The sequence below is a fragment of the Rhipicephalus microplus genome, chromosome X (assembly GCF_043290135.1).
Source record: "Rhipicephalus microplus isolate Deutch F79 chromosome X, USDA_Rmic, whole genome shotgun sequence".
NCBI classification, from domain to species: domain Eukaryota; kingdom Metazoa; phylum Arthropoda; class Arachnida; order Ixodida; family Ixodidae; genus Rhipicephalus; species Rhipicephalus microplus.
Genome location: NC_134710.1, coordinates 261618499 through 261645185, shown reverse-complemented (window position 1 = coordinate 261645185; position 26687 = coordinate 261618499). Strand labels below are relative to the sequence as shown.

General features: G+C 46.6%; 1 protein-coding gene across 1 annotated transcript in view; it reads right to left on the bottom strand.

Annotated features, from left to right (window-relative positions):
• LOC119161570 (putative phosphorylase b kinase regulatory subunit alpha) overlaps nucleotides 1-26687 on the bottom strand; it is a 98850-nt gene that overhangs the window by 57735 nt on the left and 14428 nt on the right. The window contains exon 19 of the mRNA XM_037414110.2: nucleotides 7186-7453. Coding sequence (XP_037270007.1) covers nucleotides 7186-7453 — 268 coding nt within the window. The remainder of the gene's footprint in view (nucleotides 1-7185; nucleotides 7454-26687) is intronic.

Sequence of the window (26687 nt, the reverse complement as noted above, 5' to 3'; positions counted from 1 at the left end):
TGTGTTTTCCTGGGGCATTTCTGAGGTAAGATACATAAGGCCCTGAAATTCACATGGTGATTGCATCTCATTGATACAGTGTTATACAAAATAATAATGAAAGAACAAATAAAACACACCACCTAAAAATTTACACCTAACTCACGAACTCTTGAATTCAGAATAATGGACATAAACATGAATACAAAAGCAAAGTTTAAAAGTTTAAAGTATCATTAGTATATTTAATTTGGGAAAAAAGATTTTATTAATCTACGTGTAAGCAAATAAATATTTACCAACAGTAAAATTCCGAGCACCGAGCAAGCACCCCCACTCATACAATCACCCCCTTCCACCTCCCCAACTTCACTGGCAATTTTAAATATCCGTGCCCTTCCAAGAAAGCCCCCCCCCCCCCCCCCCAAATCCAATCCAACTCAATCTTGCTTTGCACTGCAGCCTGATTGCTCTGCACATGCTCCACACCATTTGGTGCTTTGATCCTACTAATAAAATAACTGATCTTACTAATAAAAACACCAGGTTTACATACAACTCTAACTTCCTTTTAGCTGTCCTGTTGTACATACTAACTACAGTAAAATGACCTCCACATTAACTACCATAAAACTGTGGAATGATCTACCCCTGACCATCAAAACTTCATCATCTTTTTGTCAATTCAGATATGCCACCAAACGTTTTTATTTGCAAATGTAGATTTATATATTTGAGTATATCGCTACTTGTATAGGTTGTTTCTTTCTCATCATCACAATGAACCATTTGTGTTACATTAGTTTTGTTTGTTTGCTTTTTTTCTTAGTTATTGCATTTTGCCACTGTGTTTAGTCTATGTATTTAGTTTTGTGTATTACTTGTTTTTAATACCTTCTTTGTTGCTGTTCACCTGCTCGCAATTCTTTTCTTCTTTTTATACGTCTTGTTATCTATTATTAACCGAGGGTCCCGCTGCAGTATTCGACTATGGGACCCTTGTCTGTATATTTTTCTGTATGAACATTTTTGGATAAGAATAACAAATGAATTTGAATTTGAAGCTCAGTAATGAAACACCAGTGTTCAGCGAACACCTGGACGATGGATCTTCGAGTACCATGAGCGCGAAAGAAGTGCAGGACGTGCCGTCAGCAACCGATTTCTTTTCGAAGAGGCCGTCAAAATCGCCAACAGCATGCAGTTGGGAAACTTCAAAGCCTCCAGCCATTACATGAATTGGTGGAAACAGCGGTTCGGCATTGCAATGCGCTATGCTACGAACGAGAGCCAGAAGATGCCTGAGTAACTTTGGGAGGCAGCAAGTGCCTTTCGGTCTTCCGCGAACTCACTGCGACGGCGCAACAGCTACACCTTATATGACATGGCCAAAATAGATCTGATGATGGTGCAAATAGACAACCCCGCCGACAGGACGAACAACGTGGTCGATGAAAGCACAAACAGATTGGGAACACTGGATGTGCCCGACGGGGCTGCACGGTTTGCCTAGCTGCTTGCACAACCAGCCACAAGCTCCTGCCCTTCATTATCTTCATGGAGCGAAGCGGAAAATTTACAGCTAAGGCCTTTGCGAGACTTCGTATACCAGGTGAGCATAATTAAATTCTTTTGATGGAGGCGAGGGGTGACATTGTCGCCTAGTTCGTTTTATCACAACGCTGACTTTTTTTCTTATTCGTAGCAAATGTTCGTCTCACTGCCAAGAAAAATAGCTCGATGAAATCGGAGAGAATTCAAGAATGGCTGTTGAAAGTCTGGGGCCCAAATGTTAACGACGAGAATCACTTACAAGTGTTTCACCAGGCGCCCATCCATAAGAGATAAGCCACCACAAATTCCTCTGAGAAGTACGACACAGATGTGCTTTATGTGCCTGCGGGGTGCACAAGCATCCTGCAGCCTGCCGACGTGTATTGGAATAAGCCATTCAAGTCCACCTTGCGGCATTTGTGAGAGCAGTATACAGTCGATGTCCGATTTCCCGGACGCCCGAAATTCCGGACATGCCTGATTTCCCGGACTCATCTGTGGCACCGTCAAGTTCCCCATAGAGTCAATGTATTAAAAAGCCCAAAATTCCGGATGCTTATAGCCTACAGCATCCAATTTCCAGGACTTTTTACTGTTAACTTTCGACCCAAAGTCACGATCGCCGCCATTTTGGTTGTTTTCATATCCTCGAACTCGCCATACTCGCATCGCAGGTACGGCCAGCAGCACCACTGCGAACCGCTGCACCGCGCCGCGGCTGCCGTAACCTCGAAACCGCACATGTCAAATCCTTACCAGCCATAGCTTAGCGGCTTAGCTAAGCCAAACCTCACTGTGTTTGTTTACGTGTTGTTTTGCCAGCTCTGCGGTCGTGTCTGCGGTTGATCGTTTGCTGTTGCACGCTATCTTCAGTGATGACGTTTCCCAACCTTCAGCATCCAATGAGTTCCTAGCTGTCTTGCGCTGCGCTTTTTGTCGAGCGGATTTGCCATTTACAGCAATAGAACTGACTGCTTCTTCGTCCGTGCCTAAGAAGCGCACCAAGCCCCCTCGTAGCCCACAATGGAGAAGAAAGCCGCCATCATTGAAAAGGTCCAACGCGGTCAGTCGCAGGTAGAGATAAGGAGGGAGTTCGGAATTTCGAAGCAAACTGTTTTGGACTTCATCAAAAACAAGGCCAAGATCTTGGAAGTGGCTGCCAAATCAACTGGGGCTGGAAAGAATAGTGGGAGCCAGGGTGTTTACCTGAAGCTCGAGGAAGCAGTCGTCGCGTGGCTCGGTGCCATGATCGCTAAGAAAATCTTGGTGTCAGGCGACATCCTGAAGCAGAAGGCAGAGATTTTCGCGCTTCAGATGGGCGTGAAGGACTTCATGTTCAACAATGGATGGCTTCGCAATTTCAAGAGCCATAATGACTTGAAGTTCAAGAAGATGTGCTGGGAAAGCGGGGCCGTCGACGATTCCGTAGTCGCCAAATATCAGGATGAAAAGCTGCAGTCCCTCCTTCAGCAGTTTCCAGCTAATGATATTTTCAACTGCAACAAAACTGGACTGTTCTACAAGCTGCTGCCAGAGAAAATGCTTGCATTTGTTGGTGACCCCTGCCACCACGGCAAGCACAGCAAGAAGCGGCTCACTGTTCTTGTTGGCAACAACATGTCAGGCAGCGAGAAGCTTCCGTTACTACTAATAGGCAAGTCGAAGCATCCAAGATGTTTTAAGGGGGCAGTGACTCTGCCCGTTTTCTATGAAGCTAACAAGAAGGCGTGGGTAACGCAGCAGTTATTCGAAGCATACATGCGCAAGCTGGACAGAAGGTCCGAGCAGCAAAATCGAAGAGTTCTATTGTTTGTGGATAACTGCACTGCACATGGCAACATCAAGGACCTAAAAGGCTATACCGATTGAATTTCTGACGCCGAACACCACAGCTATCCTGCAGTCGACGAACCAAGGCTTGATTCGGAACTTGAAGAATCATTACATATCACGCATGCTCAGCCGCATGGTGCTCTGCTATGACAACAGGAAAAGCTACGCTGTTGACCTCAGGTCTGCCGTCGGCATGCTAGCGAGACCGTGGAAGGGGGTTATGCAAGAGACTCTCCGGAACTGTTTTCGCCACTTGGGCTTCACACTCGACGGCAAGACAGCCGTCTCGCCCCAAATGGACAGTGTGCGTGACGAACTGCCATTCGCGGATGTTGCCTTCGACGATATTCGTGCCTCCCACGTGTCGATTCCAGCCGGGATAACCTTTGAGGGCTTCGCCAGTGCTGACAAAGACCTCGAGCTGTGTGCGGAATTGACCGATGACGAAATCATTTGTCAAGTTACGGAGGATTCCGACGACTCCGACACTGAGAACGAAGCGCCATTTTCTACATAGCCAACGAGCTTCGAGTTGACGCGAGCACGAATGACACTGTCATCGGTGTACAGCGGCAACATATTGTTGACTGAAATTGAGGCAGACATGATCGTAGGCAAGCGGAATGCCGTGCAAAAGAAAACAGGTGACTTCCTTGAGCCCAAGTGCCGACCTATGAGGTAGTGCCGGCCACGTCAAATTTCTTTTTTTTTATATATAAATGGCTGCCACGTAAACGATACATTGGCTGAATTGCAATGGAGATCTTGTACTCTGGCCGTTACCCTCTCTGTCAGCAAAAAATACCTAAAAAAAAGGAGAGTTTTCACGTGTATTCGTTTTTCCGGACTGCCCGATTTTTCCGGACGTTTTCGCGGTTCCTTGAGGGTCTGGAAAATCAGACGTCGAATGTATGCCTGAGGAAGCACAAACACCGAAAAAAAAGTTGAGAAAGCTGTCACGGCAACATTTGCTCGATTTTGTTGCCGAGGCGCGGGCCGCTGTACCTGAGAAGACAGTGGCACGGTCTTTCAAGAGATGGGGCATTAGTAATGCGCCTCATGGCTCGGAGGACGGCGACCTGCAAAGTGGACTGGCTGATGTTGCAGTTGTGCCAGAAGACTACGGTGGACTTCAAGCGGAATGCTGCAACCTGTTTTTTGCAACTGACTTGGAGGAGTCTTCTGATGGTTTTGAAAGCGATTAAAAGCTACAACAAATCCTGGGTCCAAATAAAGTTCACTGTAATAAATTTTTATTTATGCGCAATGCATTTCTTTTTCTGGCGCGAAAATATTGCCGCCATCTAGAACTTTGCTGCCGTTCCGAGATAGCACCCCCCTCCCACACACACTTTGCCAGCAATTTTGACTTCGTTGGGGAGGCGGGGTGCTTGCTCGAAATTTCACGGTAGTTGCTGAACATACATATGGTCTGCCCTAGATTCCAGTAATAATGGCTTTAATTTCTTGGTAACATGCAGCTTGTCAGTGAAGAAACAATCATGAAGGGATGTGTCATTGCAGGCCAAGGTTTCATGAGACTGAACCATAAGGAAGACAGCAGGAATAAAAGTTGGCAAATTTTTATGGTGGTATGGTAATAAGCACTGAACCATAATGCACTCAATTCCCAGTTCAATGAACAACTGAAAAACTTGAGACGCACAAAAGGACACGTCATCTTCCTTATGCCCATGTCTTTTTCGTGTGCCGCAAGTTTTTATGATGTTTCAGCACTAACAAACCCATTCTTACATTCTTTCAATGAATGGCATACAAAGCTGACTGCTACTTATTCAACAAAAATGAGACTGTTGAAATTCATTGAATTATTCTGTGGGTCAAATTAAGCAAGAGGCACACAAAACAACAAAGCAGACCGCCAACTCATATGACAGCATTTGCCTTGACTGTAACATGCCAAATCAAACGTGCACCCATATATATTAGTCGTAGAAAGTAAAGAATTATAGTGCAAATGCCGATGTAGAAATCAAACACACAACTGAACTTTTATTTGAAAAAGCATAGCATCTCTCTCAATTTGGTGATAAGAAAAAAAAAAGATGAAACTTGTAAACTTGCCTTCCAAATAAGTTTTACTAGTTTAATCTGTCACCATAACTTTTAAGCAACACTTTATCACTCAAAAAAGCATGAATATGCTTTCATCCATGCACACAACAGCACATAAGCCCTTAATTTACCATCTGATCCCTAAATAATCTCAAGCGTTATTGTTGCCACCACACCTACACTGGTAACCACTTCACTAACCTGTAATACAATGTGATTGATTGATATCTGGGGTTTAACATCCCAAAACCACCATATTATGAGGGACGCCGTAGTGGAGGGCTCCGAAAATTTCGACCACCCGGGGTTCTTTATTGTGTGTACAAATCTGAGCACACGGGCCTGCACCTGTAATACAATGTGTGCAGCCCTCTAAAATCTCTGAAACATGCAGCACAATTTTTTAATGACAGCTTAGCAAATAAACTAACCCATTCAAATGTGCATTCGTTATCAGATTTAAAGCGGCATGTCATTATTGTCATGACATGCGTTCGAGCTTGTATTGTTACTACGCATGATTGCCAGTTTATTTTGCAAATGTCAATGCCACTAACCATAGTGACTCTGGCAATTGCGCTGCTATTTTGGAGCAATGCCTTCTGCTTCATTCTAGGCCCTCGCTGTTAACTTCTGTTCATGACAGGGTGATCACATTGATAACATGAGCGAGTCATGATACAGCTGTCTATGTTGTTACAAATGAGGGTTTAGCTGTAGTTTTGCATTTGATTTCACTACCTAAGCAACTTTTGTGTGCTTTAAAAAAAAGGATTACATTAAAATCAAGCATATACACTCTAACTAGATATAAAGAACCCAGATATAACAAAATATCCGTTATAACAAAGCAAATAAAGAATAGTCTTGCAACAGGTACAGTGCTAGGAATATGCCTGTATAACATATTTTCGGATATAATGAACCTACTTTTGTGTAAGATGCAATTTTGTTATAGTGAGGTTTGAGTGTAAAATATACAATAATTCATTGTGACCTGCCACTTTCATGTTAATATTTTGTGGGGGAAGGATGAGAAAGGGCGAGAGATTACGTCTGTTTGGCTTGTTCTCTGTACTTTAAGCACCACCAAAACAGATGCTGCCCATGATGAAATCCCCGCTAGAGTCACTACAGGAGTTGGAAACATGAAAGATGACCAGTCAAGTTTCAAGATTTAAGACTCATTTAAGGATCAAAATATTAATGGTTTGGCCATGTAGAATCGTATGACACCAATAAGCAACTCTTCTCATTATTATCTGTTCAACCAATAAATTGAATTAGTTGGAGTAAAGTAGCGTAAGTCTACTGTACCTATACCCGCTTCTGGCGCTGCAATAGTCCAATGTTCCCAGTTTTATTACAGCTAGGTTCTACTGAGCTGTAATTCATTATTAGTAACAGATTCGAAAATTTGATGTATATAGAATTTTCTAATTAATACAGATAAGTTAATCATGCCCAAGTGGAAATTGGGGAAAGTTGGCTATGCATAATAAGTTTTGCATAGGACAGCATAAATAAAGAAAGAAGAAAACAGGATGCACGATATACAATGCATCTTCTGTCCCCCTCCTTTCACAGCATAATATAGTGCTAAAATGTTCTGTTAAGTTAATCACTTCTTTCGTCTGGTAGGTCTGTACTTTAACAGCAGATACATTAGTGTGTAGAGTACCATTGTACACATTTGAAAGTCAAACTATAATAAATGGGTCGATGTGAGTAAGAGTGACCTACTTGTTAAGCACTAGGCAATGCAGTATGTCTCCATGTTCTTCAAGGGAGTCGCTCTCCTCAAGCAAGTCAAGCAATTCCTTCTCGGAAACCTTGTCTAGCTGAAGTTGGGAGAGACCCAAGATAGTGGCGTTGCTTGGCTGGTCCACCATCTCACACAGCTCTTCCTCATCTGTGTCGTAAGCTGGTGAGCCCGTATCCCCAACACCACCATACGAGTCCTCCGAGAGTGTTGGCAGCAGCTCCTCTGATTTTGCACTGCTTGGCTGGTCTGCACAACACAGAGAACTACAAATCACATAAAGACTATGCAAGTTAATGAGGCAAATATGGTTCATTGCAACAAAAAAGTGCCTGGCGACGTCTTCCCTTTCGAGAGCATTTCAGCCATCTACCAGTCATGTGCATAGCTGTCTTTTTCACCATTTATGGTACCCTCTTCATGAGGATGGCCACCAGGGGGCCAGGGAGTTCGGATGTGCCTCGCATCAGCTCCGCGGAAAGTTGTTTGGTCTGGTGGAAATTGTGCAGTTACAGCAAACAACTCCTATAATCTCCTGCCTGAAGTTCTCTGGACCATCTAGACCACGACTTCAGGACTGTGAGTACGTTTTGGGGCATTTTATGGCTATTTTGGCGTCGACTGCGTCTCCGCCCAGCAAAGCCTAACGCTAGCGGTGAACAAACGCGGCGGCTCGGCGGTGGCCAACGCCCCCGGCGTTCGCTTCAGAGCCCCGTTGTGGAGACGCAACGGCAATGGAGGTGACCGTGGAGGGTACTGAAATTACCCCTGAAGAATTGAGAACCGCTGACTGGATCACGAAAGTTGGAAAACATGTTAAAGAGCTGTGTGACGCCGCTAGAGGTGACAGACAGGGACGCCAAGATGGCAACGCCCGGGCAGAAAGTGGAGCCGAGCCCGGCGAAGACAGGAAGAAGACGGCGGCTGCGAACGCAGCATACAAAAAGCTGGGGCACAAGATCGCGGAGCGCTCGATTGCGTCGTACCTACCGCGGTGGCCGGCGAACGACTACAAGATAATCATTCGTCCGAAGTGCGGGCTGGCGCTCACAAAAATTCCGAACACCAGGCTCAGTGAGGCGGTGCGCATGGCAGCGCAAATTCCATGGTTTAAGGGACAAGAAAAGGAAGTGTTCATTGTTAACGACAAGCAAGGCACCCTGATTTTCAGCACTCCAGGCATAGACACTGTCTGGAAGGTGACCAGGATTAAGTCTATCAAGATTGAAGGCAAGAGCTATGACGTCACGGCGTACCTCGCGCCGCACGAGGATAGCGGGCGGGGTGTGGTGCGCGGCATCGACCCGAGATTGTCAGTAGAGGAACTGACAGAGGCTTTCGACAACTCAAGGAACCCACCGATACTTGGTGTTAGGAAGCTGGGGAACTCAAGTTCAGCGGTCATCATCTTCAAAAATGAGACAGTGCCCAGGTGGATGTACTCTTACGGCGTACCGCTGAAGTGCGTGCTTTATAAGAAACGATACGAGGTGTGCTACCGATGTGGCCAGCTAGGACACAGATCGGACGTGTGTATCAGCGACCATGTTCGCTGCCGGGGATGCGGAATGACAGCTCCACCCGAGGACCATGCATGTGAGCCCAAGTGTAAGCTGTGTGGCAAAGGTCATCTGACAGCAGATCGGAAATGCAAGGAAGCTTTCAGGACCCCTTATACAATAAAGAAGAGACAGTGGGAGGCCTGGCGGCAAATGGAAGGAGAAGAGCGGAAGGCGAAAGACGCCGATCCACAAACGTGCAGAATGGAAGAGATCAAAGAACGGTCCAGGAGCCGATCGAAGCATCGAAGAGGGTCAAGAGGAAGAGCAGGTTCCTTCCCAAGACTACCGGAAAGACAAGAAGGAGATCTGCCACCAATGACTGGTCCAGTAAACGAGGGGACTTCCGGCAGTGCTGTCCTCAACAGTGGGAGACCCACGTCGCCGAACCGCAAGGTGGGTTGGGGAGATAGGGCTTCCCAGGATAAACGCGATGAAGAAATGTTAGCCATTAAGGAAGAGAATCGCATGCTTAAAGAGCAGCTAGCAATGATGAGTAGGCAAATAGAGGAGCTTCAAATAGCTATTAAGTCGTCTAACACAACACCGGTTTCCCTACCACGAATGCCACAGAATCAAAATATAAAAATGCCGGAGGAGCAGAGCGCTACTCCACCTACAGCGAAAAAGAGGGCAAAAGAAGCGGAAAAGCCCGTAATAGAGGAGAACGTAGCGACAGTGATAGACATGAAAATAGCGCAACTGGAGGCAAACATTGAAGCCAAATCTACCCAGGACGATGAATGGCGTAAGGCCTTCGAGAAACGAATGTTTGAGATGTTTCAAAATCTGAATCAGCAGTTGTATCAGCGGGATAATAAACTTACCGAGGAACTTAAAACAGAATTTGCGAAGAGGGATCGGGCGTATGAGCAGCTCGCCCAAAAAGTATTAGGCAGGCCGATGAATCACCTTAGTGGCAATCATGGCTCACAGATTCAGTAAGAACACCGTTTGGCAATGGAACTGCAGAGGCTTCACGCGCAAGCGTGCAGTTCTGCAGGAATTCCTGAGGAAAGGGGATCGACCGGATGTTATAGCTTTACAGGAATGTGGGAGAAAGGCGACGTTGCCAAGTTATAAATCCTATGTAAGCGAAGGCACGAGTACGCAGGTGGCCACCCTGGTCAGGCGAAACGTTACGGCGGTGCAGCATGACATTGGTAATGCACACATCGACCATGTTCTCATAGAACTAATACCCCCAAAAAAGAAAAACGCTAGCTTGTTCGTATTAAATATATTCAGCTCTCCCAGACAAAGGCGATGCGACTTTGGGGATCTCTTCGCTTCTACGCGACGTAAGAGTAAGAACAACACATTGCTGATCGTCGGTGACTTTAACGCTCACCACACGGCATGGGGATATAAGCAGGCTTCAATTAAGGGCAGGAAATTGTGGGATGACATGCAAACTCATAATCTGGACTTGATAACCGACCCGTTGCAGCCAACGAGGAAAGGAAATAGTGTCGCGGTTGATACCACACCCGACCTTACCCTGACGGGGAGCGGCACTAGTGCCATGTGGTGCAACACAAAAGAGGACCTAGGCAGTGATCACATGATCATAGAAATAGTGGTAGAGGGAGGCCCGGCAACACCTCGGAAACGAAGGGTAGAGGCCGTAAATTGGGACTTTTTCAGGGACCTCAGGGGCGACCCGACTCCCATTTCCGACATTGCCGAGTGGTGCGATGGGGTGTTACGTACTGTTAAGGAAGCCACTGAAGTGGTGGAAACCGAGGAGGACAACGAAGTGGTAGACACGAGATTAGTAAATCTTTGGAATAAAAAGAAAGCTTTGGAAAACCGACTCCAACAGAGGAGATGGGATCGGAGTATCAGGAAACAAATAGCAGCTTTAAACAGGCGAATTGAAGAGCATGCCATCACGCTCACGAAGCAAAGATGGGGGAATGTCTGTCAGGAGATGGATAGAAATATAAGTACGTCCGGGACGTGGCGACTTCTTCGTCACCTTTTAGATCCGGAGAGCACGAAGACAGCGTCTAAACAACAATTGGAACGAATGGCGCACCAATTTGAAGGTACTAGGAAGGAACTCTTAGAAGAAGTTCGGAGCAGATACATTAATCCCGCCGGATCCGAACCTCTCCCAGATTATGGAGGGCGGGAAAACGCAGCCTTAGACACCCCTATCTCCCTGGCTGAGGTGCGAGCGGAGATTAATCGGCTAAGGACTAGATCAGCGGCAGGGCCGGACAGAGTGACTAACAAAATGCTCCGTAATTTAGACGATAGGTCCATCGCTAACCTAGCAACGTACATGCAGGAGTGTTGGGAAAAAGGGACGATACCGCAGGAGTGGAAACTCGCAAATGTAATTTTCATTCCTAAACCGGGTAAAAAACTCCGTTTCGAGAATCTTAGGCCGATATCGTTAACGTCTTGCGTAGGTAAGCTCATGGAGCATGTCGTTCAGACGCGGCTCAATAGGTACATGGAAGACAATGGCATGTATCCGGACACCATGATCGGTTTTCGACCCCGACTATCAGCGTGCGACGTGATGCTACAGCTCAAGGACCAAATTATAGACAAGCCAACGCGAGACACAAAAGTTATCGTGGGTTTAGATGTGGCAAAAGCATTTGACAACATGAGGCACATATCAATCTTGGAGAATCTGAGCTCCCTGAACGTCGGAAAGCGACTTTATGATTACGTCAAGGACTTCCTTTCGAACGGGACAGCCACTTTAAAAATCGGGGAAGAATCCATCGAGGACATTAAATTAGGCAACAGGGGGACACCTCAGGGCTCGGTGTTATCACCCACCCTTTTCAACATTGTGATGTTGAAACTGCCTGAACAGTTAAAGGATATTGAGAATTTAAATCACACCATTTACACGGATGACATAACATTATGGATGAACAAGGGCAGTGACAGCCAAATTAAAGGCTCTCTGCAAATCGCCATTGATAAAATCGTGGAGTACCTGGAGCCCAAAGGACTTAAATGCTCGGCCAAAAAGTCGGAAGCACTCTTCCTCATGCCCGCCGGAAAACGGCGGCTCCACAACAGGCCTGAAGTGGACATCCACTTGTATGTTAACGGCGCAGAGAACCCCGTGGTCGACAGTATCCGTGTCCTTGGACTAAGGATTCAGGCGAACCGTAAGAATTCTGAAACTCTTGCTAGGTTGGAAGCCAGTTCTAATCAGACATGTCGTCTCATCAGACGAATAGCAAACAGGCATGCTGGGATGAAGGAGGCGAACCTTCTTAGATTAGTGCAGACCTTCATAATAAGTAGGATAGTGTACGTGGCACCTTATTTAAAATTAAACCAAGCGGAGCGGGGCAAACTCGACACCATTATCAGGAAAAGTGTGAAAGTCGCGCTCGAACTTCCCCCAAGCACGTCAACTGACAGACTTATGAAGTTGGGGGTATCTAACACACTCGATGAGCTAATTGAGGCTACTGTGACTGCACAACATCAAAGACTACTCGGATCTAAAACGGGGAGAGCAATATTAAAGAGATTGGGCTATGAGCCCACGCGTGAGCAAGCGCGTTCAAAAGACATACCGATACAGATCAGGGACAGGATAAAGATACCTCCGCTACCCAGAAATATGAACCCTAACTTTCACGAAGGCAGGCGTAAAGCCAGGGCAGAGGCATTACAATCTAGGTACACTGGTCGCCAGGACGTCGCGTATACAGACGCTGCGGAATATGAAAGCAAAGCGGCACACACGGCAGTGGCGGTCAGGGGAGATGGTGGCCTAATTGTGTGCTGCACAGTACTTGGTGTCGAGACTGTAGAGGCCAAGGAAGTGGCCATAGCTTTGGCAATCAGCCAAAAGGGGATCAGGGTGGTCATCAGTGACTCCAAAAACGCTGTGAGAAATTACGAATCGGGAAGGGTGACGGAGACTGCCGTCCGTATATTAAACATGGTAGGAGTACCCAAAGAGCAGATTCTGCTTGTCTGGGCTCCAGCTCACCAAGGACTTAGAGGGAACGAGGAGGCTCATTCCGTCGCCCGACGTCTCACCTACCGGTCGACCCCTGGAACCTCCCAAGTTACCGAACAAAGAAGCGAGTATATGCGCACATAACATGAAATCGTCGCACACTACAGGCTGAATCGGCAAGTATACCCGAGAGCGGACAACTCACTAAGTAAGAAAAACGAGATTTTGTGGCGAAAGTTACAGACCGGGGTTTTTCCAAACCCCGCACTTTACAGCAAGTGGCACCCCGCAGTTTTCCAGTCCCAGTGTAAATTTTGTGATGAGGTAGCGAATTTGGTCCACACGGTGTGGACATGTCCAAGTCAAAATGATGGTTCTCGCACTGTAGAATCCTGGGAGGCCCTGCTCTGCAGCCCAGATCCCAACGTCCAGCGCGACATCATCAGTCAAGCCCTTGCTGCTGCCGCGTCCCAAGGGATTCCGGCCGACAGCTAGGGGCAACGGGCCATGCCTGAGCAATTGACTGACCTTTTAATAAAGTTTTCTCTCTCTCTCTTCATGAATACAGACACTCTCATCTTATTCTTTCGGAGATTAGGCACTTGGCACAACAAATTCTCTAAAAGGACCTTGTAGAAATTAAGGAAAATAAGCAGTTTTTTTTAAACCATAGCCTCATTTCCAGAACTGTGACTGTAAGAAATTTTTTCCCAGCAATACATCAAGCTAAGTTGTGTTTAATGTGCTTAATGCTCTTACAATGGGGCGATATCCAATCTCTGACAAGAAATCCTTACAAGAAAAAAAAATGCAAAGAAATGGTGCATGCCACACTCCTCACGTGACTTCTTGCCCATAACATTCTTCACAAAATGAACTACTGTGAGCATTTATTTTCTGCGAAATGGCAATCACACTATCTTTAGTGATAAAATGTCACTGTAATTAAGTACTAAAAGCCCAGCTAGGTGCATAAATAAATTTACTACTGAATCATATCGCATGTTCTCTAGAACAGCCATTTGTAGCAGCCTTTCCCACTACTATGTATTATAGCTTTGTATTATGTTTCATTAATATCAGTACCGTAGTTTCTCAATGTGGAAGGGGCCCGTGGAACCTAGGAGTTACATGGGCCCCTTCTTTGAGTTCTGTCATCCACTGAGAAATCTTCCCTAGCCTTGCACTCGCAAAGTCACCTCACCTAAACGGCGAACCTGAGGTGTGATTGATTTGAAGAACCTCCATTTCTCTCGCACGAGTGCCAAGCCCATCTCGGTGCACAAAATAAATGTGTGAGCTGTGTAATAAGTACTGGCAGGAGCTTGTAGCAAACCAGACTGAAAACAGCCCACGCAATTAAGCTACTGGACTTGAATCTTGGAGGCCTGATATTACCCCTGTGCGCATTTCTCCTATTCGAAAATAGGGGCTGAAGACAAAGCAGTGAGCATACTGTTGCCATTTCCAGCAATATATGATTGTGAGCAGGCACTCTTGACAACAATCTATCTGAAAAATAAGCACAGGAACCGGCTGAATTCAGCAGCTAACATGCGGCTGGCCCTGTGTGCTAATCTAGCCCTCAATGATGTCCAACATTTTTTAACAAGACTGACCTGCCCTGTCTTGTTGGTTGTGATGAAATCACAACTGAAGCTATACTTGCAATATTCTGAAAACTAGAAGACCACAAGAGGACTAAGACAGGTGCTCCATAGAAAGCTTCCTTACAATGATATAAAAGTCAGAAACTAATTATACTGTAACAAGAGGAATATACACACTTATACCATATCCACTGATAGCACTGTTATTATAAACTTCAGTGGCGAGGACATATGAGCAGAAGCACACTTAAAAGGCAATATGTTGCGAGAAAATACAATTTTTATCTCCAAAAAGATGTTTTCTGGCTATTGACTGCTAAATTAAGCGGTGCTGCCACTGGCTGAAGCATACTTTGTGCTGATTGCTTTCTGCGTTGTCTGCTAGCCATATTATGCTTGCCTGTTCACCTAGGTGATGCACGTTCTCAAAAAGCAGCATGCGCCATTGTGTCAGCATAATTTTAACTCCGTAAACGCATGCCTAACATAACGTATAAAAGCAATTGGCCTTGCTGGGATGTATGTATGTATGTATGAATGTGTGTGTATGTGTGTATATTATATATATATATATATATATATATCATAAACTAGTGCAATATAGGAGTAGTGCAATATAGGAAGCAAAACAATTATTTTATCCTAACAGTTTCAGCAGGTGGTCCAGCCTTCTTCGGAGAATGTAAGAGAAATGGTACAAGTTCCACAACCCGTAGCAGAAGGCTGCCCTCACAGTTTGGGGAAACCAAAAAAAGAAAAAAAAATTGGGGGACCCTTAAGCTTCGCTTTTAAGAGTTGAATGCGATAGCGAAATCCGGCCCCTAGTGCGCCCTTCAACTGCTAAGTGCATACTTATTAATGTGTTTGTTAAATACACACACATACACACACGCACACGTGCACACAGTAGATCGTGCCAACACACGCACAGGTTTTTTATCTAAAGGTTTATACAGGTTTTTTTATCAAAGCAAGAGTCGCATGGCCTCCAAGATACACGCCGCGCGCTCGCCATCTCAAAGGCCATAAAGAGTCTCACAATGCCTCACAAATAGCAACACATTATCTAGCGTTTGCTTAATCAACGTTTCTGGAAAGGCATGATATGTTTTCCACTAGATGGACACAGTTGTCCATTTTTAGACCTGTTTGAATGTTCCTGTGTGTTTTTAGCAACGATGGATGCACTATCCCGGCCTTTTTCTAAGTAGTTTGAGGCTTCCCAAATGCACCTAAAAATCGCCAAATGGGCTCGTTTTCGTTGTGACACCTGTCAAACAAAATGCATTAAAGAAGCCTTGAAACATTTTTTCATATAACCATAGAATGAATTCACTGGAAGAGCTTATTGCCTCACGAATTCAACGCCGCAAAAATTTTAAAAATCTGTCCGTTGCGAGGGGAGTTACACAGGTTTGTCGCATGCTGCAATTGTATTATCTCTTCTCTCGTCCCTATGAAAGTGCTGGAAGCTAAGCAGGGAGGGGTGGCAGGGACAAAAAAACTACATTACCAGTGCCACGTGACCTTGAGCACTTTTTTTCCTTCGAATGTGCGGTTTATTCAGTGTGATTGCGCGCGCACGCATGGACAAGTAGCGGGCTTCCGCGTCGATCTCTGTAACTTGCTTTTTCGCTCACCGATGCACAGACGATTTTTCGCTCTCAACCAATGGGGCCGACGCCGACGGCGGGATTTTTGCAACACGAGCTCTCTCATGCTATCACGTTAAAAAGAAAAAAAAAAGAAAAACAAACGAACAAACAAGACCAGCGAAATACAACAAAAAGCAAGCGGGTCGTCCGTATAGTATTGTCACTAGGGGTAGATAAGCTAAAGGAGGCGACCCACAAAAAGAGGAAAAATGAAGAATATTGCCGCTTTCTCGCATCCCACACGTCATCACCATCATCATCAGCCTGACTATGTCCACTGCAGAACAAAGGCCTCTCCCACATTCCACCACTCAACTCGGTCCTGTGCTTGCTGCTGCCAATTAATACCTGCAAACTTCTTAATCTCATCTGCCCACCTAGCCTTCTGTCTCCCCCTAACCAGCTTGCTTTATTAGAAATCCAGTTAGTTACCCTTAATGACCAACGGTTATCCTGTATATGTGCTACATGGCCAGCCCATGTCCATTTCCTCTCCTTGATTTCAACTATGATATCCTTAGCCCCAGTGTGTTCCCTAATCCACTCTGCTCTCTTTTTGTCTCTTAAGGTTACACCTACCATTTTCTTTTCCACTGCTCGCTGCGTCGTTCTCAATTTGAGCTGAACCCTCTTTGTAGGTCTCTTGTCGTAGCTAAGTACCGGCAAGATGCAGCTGTCATATACTTTCCTCTTGAGGGATATTGGCAATCTACCAGTCATGACTTGAGAGTGCTTGCCAAATGTGTTCCACCCCATTCTTATTCTTCTAGTTACTTCAATCTCGTGGTTCGGCACTGCGGTTAGTAGACATAGTTACTTACAACTTTAAGTGCACTATTACTTATCACGAAACGCTGCTCTCTTCCTCTTCTTTCGTTTTCTGCAAATTACATTTAAAACCTACTTTTCCGCTCTCCTTGTCTAACTCCGTAATCATGAGTTGCAATTCGTCCCCCGAGTTACTTAGCAATGCAATGTCATCGGCAAAGCGCAGGTTACTAAGGTATTCCCCATTAACTTTTATGCCTAACTGTTCCCATTCTAGGCTTTTGAAAACCTCCTGTGAGCACGTGGTAAATAACATTGGGGAGATTGTGTCCCCCTGCCTTACACCTTTCTTGATTGGTATTCTGTTGCTTTCTTTATGAAGCCCTATGGTAGCAGTTGATCCCCTGTAGATTTCTTCCAGAATGTTTATATATACTTCATAGACGCCCTGATTCCGCATTGTCTGCATGACGGCTGACATTTCTACTGAATCAAACGCCTTCTCATAATCTATGAATGCTATGTATAGTGGTTGGTTATATTCTGAGAATTTCTCTATTTCCCGATTGATAGTATGAATGTGGTCGATTGTTGAGTAGCCTGTTCAAAATCCTGCTTGTTCCTTTGGTTGATTGAATTCTAATGTTCTCTCAATTCTGTTAGCAATTACCTTTGTAAATAGCTTGTATACTACAGAGAGCAAGCTGATCGGCCTGTAATTTTTCAAGCCTTGTCATCTCCTTTCTGATGTATTAGGATGATGTGAAGCATTCTTCCAAGATTCTGATACTCTTCCCGTCAGGAGACACCTTGTAAACAAGGTCAGTAGTTTTTCTAAAACAATTTGTCCTCCATCTTTCAGCAGATCTGATGTTACCTGATCCTCACCAGCAGCTTTGCCTTTTTGCATGCTCTCCAAGGCTTTTCTGACTTATTCTATCATTACTGGTGTCATCTGGGTTACTGATAGTTCTTATATTAAGGTCGTGGTTGTACTGGCTACTGTACAGATCTCTGTAAAACTCCTCTACTAATTTTACTATTCATATTGATAGTTACTTTGCCTTCCTTGTCCCTTAGTACATACATATGATTTTTGCCTATCCCAAGCTTTCTCTTCACTGCTTTGACGCTTCCTCTATTCTTCAGAGCGTGTTAAATTCTCTCCATGTTATACCTTCTTACATCGGATACCTTACACTTATTAATCAACTTCGAAAGCTCTACCAACTCTATTTTGTCTGTCGTACTTGAGACTTTCATGCTTTGACGCTTCTTAATGAGATTCTTCATTTCCTGAGACAGCTTGCAAGTGTCCTGTTTAACTACAGTACCTCCAACTTCCACTGCACACTCCTTAATGATACTCGTCAGATTATCATTATCATTCATTGCGTCAACGCTAAGGCTGGTTTCCTTGATAAGAGCAGAGTACCTGTTCTGAAGCGAGACTCTGACTTCCTGTACTTTCCCTCTCAGTGTTAGCTCATTGATTGGCTTCTTGAGTATCAGTTTCTATTCTTCCTTCTTCAAGTCTAGGCGAATGCGGGACTGTACCATTCCATGGTCACTGCATCGTACCTTGCCATGTACTTCCACATCCCGCACGATGCCGGGGTGTGCACTCAGAATAAAGTCTACTTCGTTGTTATTTTCGCCATTAGGGCTTTTCCAAGTCCACTTATGGTTCCCCCACTTTCGGTAGAAGGTATTCAAGATCCGTAAATTATTGCGTTTTGCGAATTATACTAGTAGCTCCCCTCAGGCATTTCTAGTGTCAATGCCACAATCTCCTACTGCATTGTCTCCAGCCTGTTTCTTCCCTACTTTTGCATTGAAGTCTCCCATCAGTATAGTATACTGTGTTTTTACCTTACTCATTGCCAATTCCACGTCTTCATAGAAGCTTTCAACTGACGCGTCATCATGGCTGGACATAGGCGCATAAGCCTGTACCACCTTCATTTGTATGTCTTATTGAGTTTAATTACGATACTTACCACCTTTTCATTAATGCTACAGCATTCCTCTATGTTTCCAGCTATGTTTTCTGTGGATAAGGAGCCCCACTCCCAGTTCTCTTCTGTCAGCCAAGCCCCGATAGCAAATGACGTGCCCATTCTGTAGCACTGTATAGGCCTCATCTGTCCTCCTAACCTCAGTGAGGTTAGGAGGACAGATGAGTGCTTTCTAGCTTCTCGAATAGTACAGCTAGGCTTGCCTCACTAGATAAGGTTCTAGCGTTAAACATTGCCAAGTTCAGGTTCCAATGGCGGCCTGTCCGGATCCAGAGATTCTTAGCACCCTCTGCTGCGTAGCAGATCTGACCGCCGCCATGGTCATTTGCTTCGCAGCCGCTGGGAACTGAGGGTCTTGAGGTAATTGACGGGTGCATATGGGATGTAGTGGCCACATACTGCACCAGGGTGGCCAATCCTCCTCTGGTAGGGGAGTGCGTTGCCGGCAGTGGTCACCGGTGAGGCCGCACCCCAGGCCTCTTAATGCAGTTCCATCACCACGCGGACTTTTTTTTTTTAATTCTGTTGGGAACTGCACGGCACCGGGATTCGAACCACAGACCTCTTGCATGCGAGGCTGATACTCTAAACACTAAGCCATCGCTGCCCACTTTGGATTGGATCCCACACATAGTTACAAGTTCAGGTGGTTAGGCAGTTGGCCCATGGCACCGGGCCGTACATGCACAAGAAGATACATATGACCCACTCCAGCTTCAGGAAAAGATTGGCCCCGATACAAAGCTAAATGTACCCTCTCCCACCCTTGTTTTTCCTCCCCTCATCTTCCCTTTCTTGCAGAAAGTCGTATAACCAGTAATACTCAAAATAAATGAATGGATATTCTTTAAGAGATAGACAAACAAAAGCATAAACAAAAGAATAAAAAAACATGAAAAAATAAAGAAACTAATAATACTAACATGCCTAGGTTACACGTAGCATCGAATTCGTTTATTTTCACTGGCTAGATTGATCATCCCATGTGTGTGAATTCACGTATATATAAATAAATTGGTTAATTCACTTTCTGTGTTCTATGAGACTTCGCAGAGGCACGTCAGTTGCCCAGAGCTCTCGTTGATTTCATGGGCGAGTGATCTGAATTTCTTTATGAAATATGACTCCCGCTGTTCGCGCACCTGTGTATTCTGGAAGCCGGATTGTAGGAGTATGACACTTGTGCACTTGAAAAAGTAACCAGGCCGGTTGATGTGTTTGGAGAATGGCAAATTAGGGAGGCCCAATACTTGTGCTCTGTGATTGTTGAAGCGCAAACGGAATGAGGTTTCTGTCTGTGCCCTTGTTGAGAGCGCTGTGTGTGGTCATGATATCCTCCGTTCATCAGAATCATTTCAATTTGGGTACCACTTTGTGATCCAAGTACATCGCAAAGCATCACCTTAAACATGGGGAGTATTAAGTATGTGTAAATGCATGCTTTTAATGATTCAGTGGTATAAAAAAACAAGGCTCTAAACCAGGCACTTTTGCATTGTTTTTAAATGTATGACTGCGAGAATTTTGTTTATCTATTGTGCGGCGAGCTGTAGTTCTGCTCAGGATTTCGTTCTGTTATGCGGTCTTTGTCCCACTACAGTGTAGCCTGGTTATAACGAAGTTGTACGTAATCGGACATTACTTCGTTATAACCACCTTTTCACTATATCCGGACTCTAAAAAAAAATTAAGACATCAAGCAGACCAAGTAGAAAACTTTACACCTTCTGGAAAAAGTGGTCGAGGGGACCCTGCACGCATTTCATGAGCGGGCGTTTTAGAACCCTGGCTTCAACACTGTCCCTCAGAGCGCAATTGTCCGGTTCAGAACTTAAATACATTTGCAGTGCGTTGACAGCTTCGAGAGCTACTCTAAATGTCACTGGCTGGACTGCAGCAATTTCATCATCTTCGGGGTCCAAGAAGCTGTTATAGGCAGTTACTTCCTTTTCCGAGACACTAGTGGCGAGTTCGTTAGTAATGAGCTCCTCATTTGCGATGATGTCTTTATCCGCGAGAGCGAAGTCCATATAATCCAACCCGCTTGGGACAAGGCTTGCATTGCCAGTGGCCTCCCAAAGCTGCCCTAAGCTCGTCACAGTCACAGCACCAGCTGTTGCTGTTTCTTCTTCGGCAGCGCTGCCTTCCCGCGAGAAACCCGTTTTTTGGAAGCAATGAAGGACTGTCTGAGACTTCACGTCCCTCCAAGCTCCACTTGCGAAAAATATTGCCTTCACCAGCAGCACCTTCAAGTAAGACGAGTTATCAGCTGTTGAGATGTTGATGAGAAGACGCGTGATGACATGGTGGGAATATAGACTTTGAAGTTTGCAATCACTCCTTGGTCTATTGGCTGCATTTTGGCATGGAGGCGGGAAAAGGACCTCGACAGTCTTTGAGGTTTGCGATTACTCCCTGGTCTATCAGCTGCATTTTCGCAGTTGTGTTGGGAAGCAGGAAAAGGACCTCGACAGCCCTTAGATGTGCAGTGACATGGTGTGCACAGCAGTTGTCAAGCATAAGCAGCACTTTGCGCTTCCTTGAGCTTATTTCCTTGTCAAAGTCAGTGAGCCACTTACAGAAGATGTCTGCCATCATTCGTGCCTTTGTGTTGTATGTGTACACTACTGGCATTGACAGCATTTTGGCAAAGCCCTGCGGTTTCTCATGCTTGCCAATGACCAATAGGGGCCACTTGTCTGTGCCATCCATGTTCACGCACACCAACACTGTAATGCGATTTTTGCTGTTTTTTCCTCCCACGCATTTATCAGTTTTCTCCGTGAGAGTTTTTACTGGCAGTAACTGAAAAAACATCCACGCTTCATCAGTGTTGTAGATATCTTTCTCAGTGTATGTGTCCAGAATGTGGCCCCTATGCTCCTTCTTTTAATGCTGGAGACCCTCCTCGTCAACAGATGCAGCTTCACTGACAATGTTTTTGTGCCTTATGCCATAGTGATCTTTGAATCGCTGCAACCATTCGTCGCCTGGATTAAAGTTCTTATGGCCGAGCACAAAACTCAGATTTCTGGCCTGCACGAGCAGGATTGGCCCACTGAGAGGAGCGCTCTTTGCACGAGCATCTACGAACCATTTGTAGAGTGCCGCTTCAACATCGCCATAAATGGCAGCACGGATATGCTTCCACTCACCACTGCCAATGTCGTCATCCAAAACAGCATAGATTTTGCTGGCATTCTTTATGATGGTCTCCAAAGTAGACTGGGCTATGCCATACTTAGGCACAATGTCGGTCTTCTTGATTTTTCTGGTGAACTTTCATTCAAAATGGCGTGTTTCACATTGAGGGAGAGCACCTTTCATATGGCAGTGGATGAGGTCAATATTACAGGTATTGCTGGACTCGACATTGTCCAAGAGTTCGTCAGTGCACAGGGCAGGCCAAGCTGTAACTGCGGGAAAGTCCAAGTGCACTCTAATGACGTGCTTTTCACCAGTGAACAGAGCTGAACAAGCGTACGAGTGCTTCTGTTGTTCAAACTGTACTGCTTTGTTCGCGTACGCCAACCACGCCAACCAGCCCCGCCACGGTGGCCTAGTGGCTAAGGTACTCGGCTGCTGACCCGCAGGTTGCGGGATCAAATCCCGGCTGTGGCGGCTGCATTTCCAATGGAGGCGGAAATGTTGTAGGCCCGTGTACTTAGATTTGGGTGCACGTTAAAGAACCCCAGGTGGTCAAAATTTCCGGAGTCCTCCACTACGGCGTCTCTCATGATCATAGGGTAGTTTTGGGACGTTAAACCCCACATATCAATCAATCAAACCACGCCAACCACGCGAACAAGCACAACAAGCTTAGGCAGGCTTCGCTGGTGGTGCGATGCTGTCGAAAAAAAGCAATTTAGCAGCGCATTTACTTCGCTTCGTAGTCTATAGCAACGACGACCCACTTGTTGCCCGATTTCGACTCGGGAAAAGGACCAAGAAGATCTATACCAACACGGAAGAAAGGTTCGGTTGGGATAGAGATCGGTTGAAGAAGTCCAGCCGGGGGCGCAGTAGGTCGCTTCCTACGTTGGCGTTTATCGCAGGAGGACACGTAACGGCGAACGGACCGGGCGAGACCGCGCCAAAAGAAACGGTGACGCACGCGGTCGTAAGTCCGAGATACACCCAGATGACCAGCCGTTGGTTCATCGTGAAGCTCGTGCAGCACGGTTGAATGCAAATTTTTCGGCACGACAAGAAGGAGCTCAGGGCCATCTGGCTGGAGGCTACGATAGTACAGCGTGCCATTCAGGAGGACGTACATGCGAAGTGACGTGTCGTTCGGAGCAGATTCAAGATGGTCAATAAGTTGTCGCAGAGAAGCATCACGACGTTGTTCATCACCAATATGAAGAAACTGAGACATTGACATGACGCTGAGGCTAGGCTCGATGTCTGGTTCGTCGGGCTGATCAACAGGGTAGCGGGATAAGCAATCGGCGTCCAGATGGAGACGTCCATACTTATAAGCAACTGAGTAGGAATACTCCTGTAGGCGTAATGCCCAACAACCAAGTCGTCCAGTGGGGTCCTTCAGAGAAGAAAGCCAACACAGCGCGTGATGATCTGTGATGACACGTGATGACACGGAAAGGGCGGCCATACAAGTAAGGACGGAATTTCGAAACCGCCCAAACAAGAGCAAGACATTCCCGTTCTGCTATAGAATAATTGCGTTCAGACTTAGAAAGCAGACGGCTTGCGTACGCGATTACATGGTCGTTACCCCGCTGAATTTGCGCCAAAACTGCACCAATTCCGTGACCACTCGCGTGACCATTCGTGACCAATTCCGTGACCATTCGCGAGAATAGGAGGTGCCGTTAGAGCGATGATTAGCTGAGAGAAGGCGTCAGCTTGAGGAGGGCCCCAAGAAAATGGGACGTCTTGTTGGAGAAGGTCAGTGAGTGGCCGTGCGAGTTCCCCAAAGTTTTTCACGAACCGGCGAAAGTAGGAGCAGAGGCCCACAAAACTGCGAACATCATGGACAGAGCGTGGGACTGGGAAGTTTGTTACAGCGCATACTTTCGCCGGGTCTGGCCGTACGCCGGCAGCATCAACAAGGTGACCCAATACGGTAATCTGACGAAGACCGAAGTGGCACTTGGAGGACCTGAGCTGCAGGCCGGCCCGTCGAAATATGGATAGAATGGTCGAAAGGCGTTCAAGGTGGGTTGCAAGGGTAGGCGAGAAAATGATCACGTCGTCCAGGTAACACAAACATGTCGACCATTTAAATCCTTGTAGGAGCATGTCCATCATTCTCTCGAAGGTCGCTGAAGCGTTGCAGAGCCCGAATGGCATGACCTTGAATTGGTAAAGAACGTCAGGGGTAACGAAGGCGGTCTTTTTTCGGTTCATGTGATCTACAGCAATTTGCCAGTAGCCAGATCGGAGGTCGAGAGATGAAAAGAAGGTGGCACCATGGAGGCAATAAAGGGCATCGTCAATGCGTGGTAGAGGATACACGTCTTTTTTGGTAATTTTGTTGAGGTGGCGATAATCAACGCAGAAACGCCATGAGCCGTCTTTCTTTTTTACTAATACCACGGGAGATGCCCAAGGGCTCGTTGATGGTTTGATTACGTTTTTCGTAAGCATTTTGGCCACTTCTTTCTGAATCACTTCTTGCTTAGACGCTGACACGCGGTGCGGCCGACGGTGAATGGGCGCAGAGTCACCAGTGTTGATTCGGTGAGTGACAATTTCAGTCTGGCCCAAGGGACAATCGTCGGTGTCGAAAATGTCACTGTATGAGGCCAAAACTTGGCACAGAGCGTCGGCCTGGTAAGGCGACAGCTTTGATCCAATCATGTTTCGAAAAATAGCATCGTCTGAGCTGGGTGACCGTGAGACTGCGCTTAGATCAAGAGCAGATACAGCGACAACACTGACATCGTCCTCTGTTATGGCAGTTAGCTGGGCTAGAGACATCTGGCAGGGCAACACTTGAGGGGTGAAACCAAAGTTAAGGAGCGGAAGTAACACACACACAGTAATCCGCTATGGTCACGATGGTATAGGGCACAGTAACACTGCGCGTCAGCCGAACGTCCGTAATTGGCGTAACGATATAATCACCGTCATGAACGGGAGGGGTCGATCACAAAGACACGTACGTGACGGCTCGAGGTGGCAGGCGAACGAAAGTGGTTGGGCTCAAGCGGCTGGTGGTCTTTGCAGAGTAGTCGGCAAATATTGGTAGATCAAGGCTGAGGGTATCAGACGAACAATCAATTAAGGCCGAGTGTGCCGAAAGGAAACCAAGGCCAAGTATGAGGTCATGAGGGCAGCAGGCTAGCACGGCAAAAAGGACCACGGCGTGACGACCGGCAATGCTGACACGAGCAGTGCACATTCTGATTACTGGTACAGTACCACTATCGGCAACACATATTGCCTGCGTCGTAGATGGCGTCATAATCTTTTGTAAGCGGCAGCGTAGAGAAGCGCTCATAATAGACAGGTGCGCACCTGTGTCAATTAGGGCGGTCACAGGAACATGGTCGACTTGTACTTCAAGCAGGCTAAGGTGCGTGGAAAGCGTCAGTAGAGGATTTTCGGCCGTCATTGGTATTGCAGCTTCACCTCTATAAGCTGCAATATCTAGTTTTCCTGCTGCGGTCGTCCAGAGAAGCTCGGCGAGGAAAAGCGCCGAGGTGGCGGAGAGCAGGATCGGCGACGTAGCGGCGACGGGGAATGAGAGCTGCGGCGACCGGACGAAGGGGCGTCAGGGTAGCGGCGACCGGGCAAAGGGGCGTCAGTGAAAGGCTCATAAGATGACGACGAATAGAAATTGAAGGGTGTGGCGACTGAACGTCGAGGGGTCGTCGGATGCATGAGCGCCGAGGTAGAGAAAGTCTGACGTGGTTGGTTTGACCAACGGCGGCGGCAATAGCGAGAAACATGCCCAGGTTGGTGGCAGGAAAAACAAATAGGCCGGTCGTCGGGTGTTCGCCATTCCGAAGGGTTATGGAAGGGCATTGTTGGAGGTGAACGGCGAGCGTGTCCTCGGGAGTAGGACGGGACTTCAGGGCGAGTCAAGGGACATGCTGATGGAAGTCCAAGGTTCGCAAACTCCTGCCTCACCACAGCTTGTATTAACGCCGCTGACGGCTGTTGTTGGTCAGAGGCGAGCGTTGCGAAAACGGGTGGCTGAAGAGGAGCCGGACAGGCGGCTTCGATTTCCCGACGAACAATGTGTGTGACGTCATACGTGGGGGACTGGCGGATGGCTTCACACGATGAGGTCGCAGCCGTGTTGGGCAGCCGGGTGAATCGCTGAGTAATACGACGGCTCTTGGCTTCTTCGAACCGCCGGCACTCTTTAATGATGGCGTCGACGGTAGCAACGTCGTCGTAAACTAGAAGATTAAGTGCGTCATCTGCTATGCCTTTCAGCACATGGGCCACTTTTTCCGACTCAGTCATGTCCTCGTCAATCTGGCGGCATAGGGCGATGACGTCGTGAATGTACGCGACGTGCGACTCCGTCCACGTCTGTGCACGAGCCGCCAGTTGATTCCGTGCTGCGATCTGCCGCCCAACGGTGTCGCTAAAAAGGTCGCGGATCTTCTCTTTAAAGGAGTCCCAGCTCGTAATCTCCGCTTCGTGCGTCTCGAACCACACTTGTGGTGGGCCATCGAGGTAAAAAAGCACATTGGCAAGCATAAGAGTCGGGTCCCACCTATAGCTTGCGCTGACCCGTTCCTACCGGTTGATCCACTTGTCGACGTCAACGCCATCCTGACCGGAAAATACACCGGGATCACGAGCAGGAGGTAGAACGACATATGTAGAAGTCACGGTAGGTGCAGGTGGCGAAGACGATGGTTGTTCAACCTGTGACATGGTTGGACCTATGATGATGTGGCCGTTGCGGAGCTTCGTGATGAAGACGGGGAAGTAT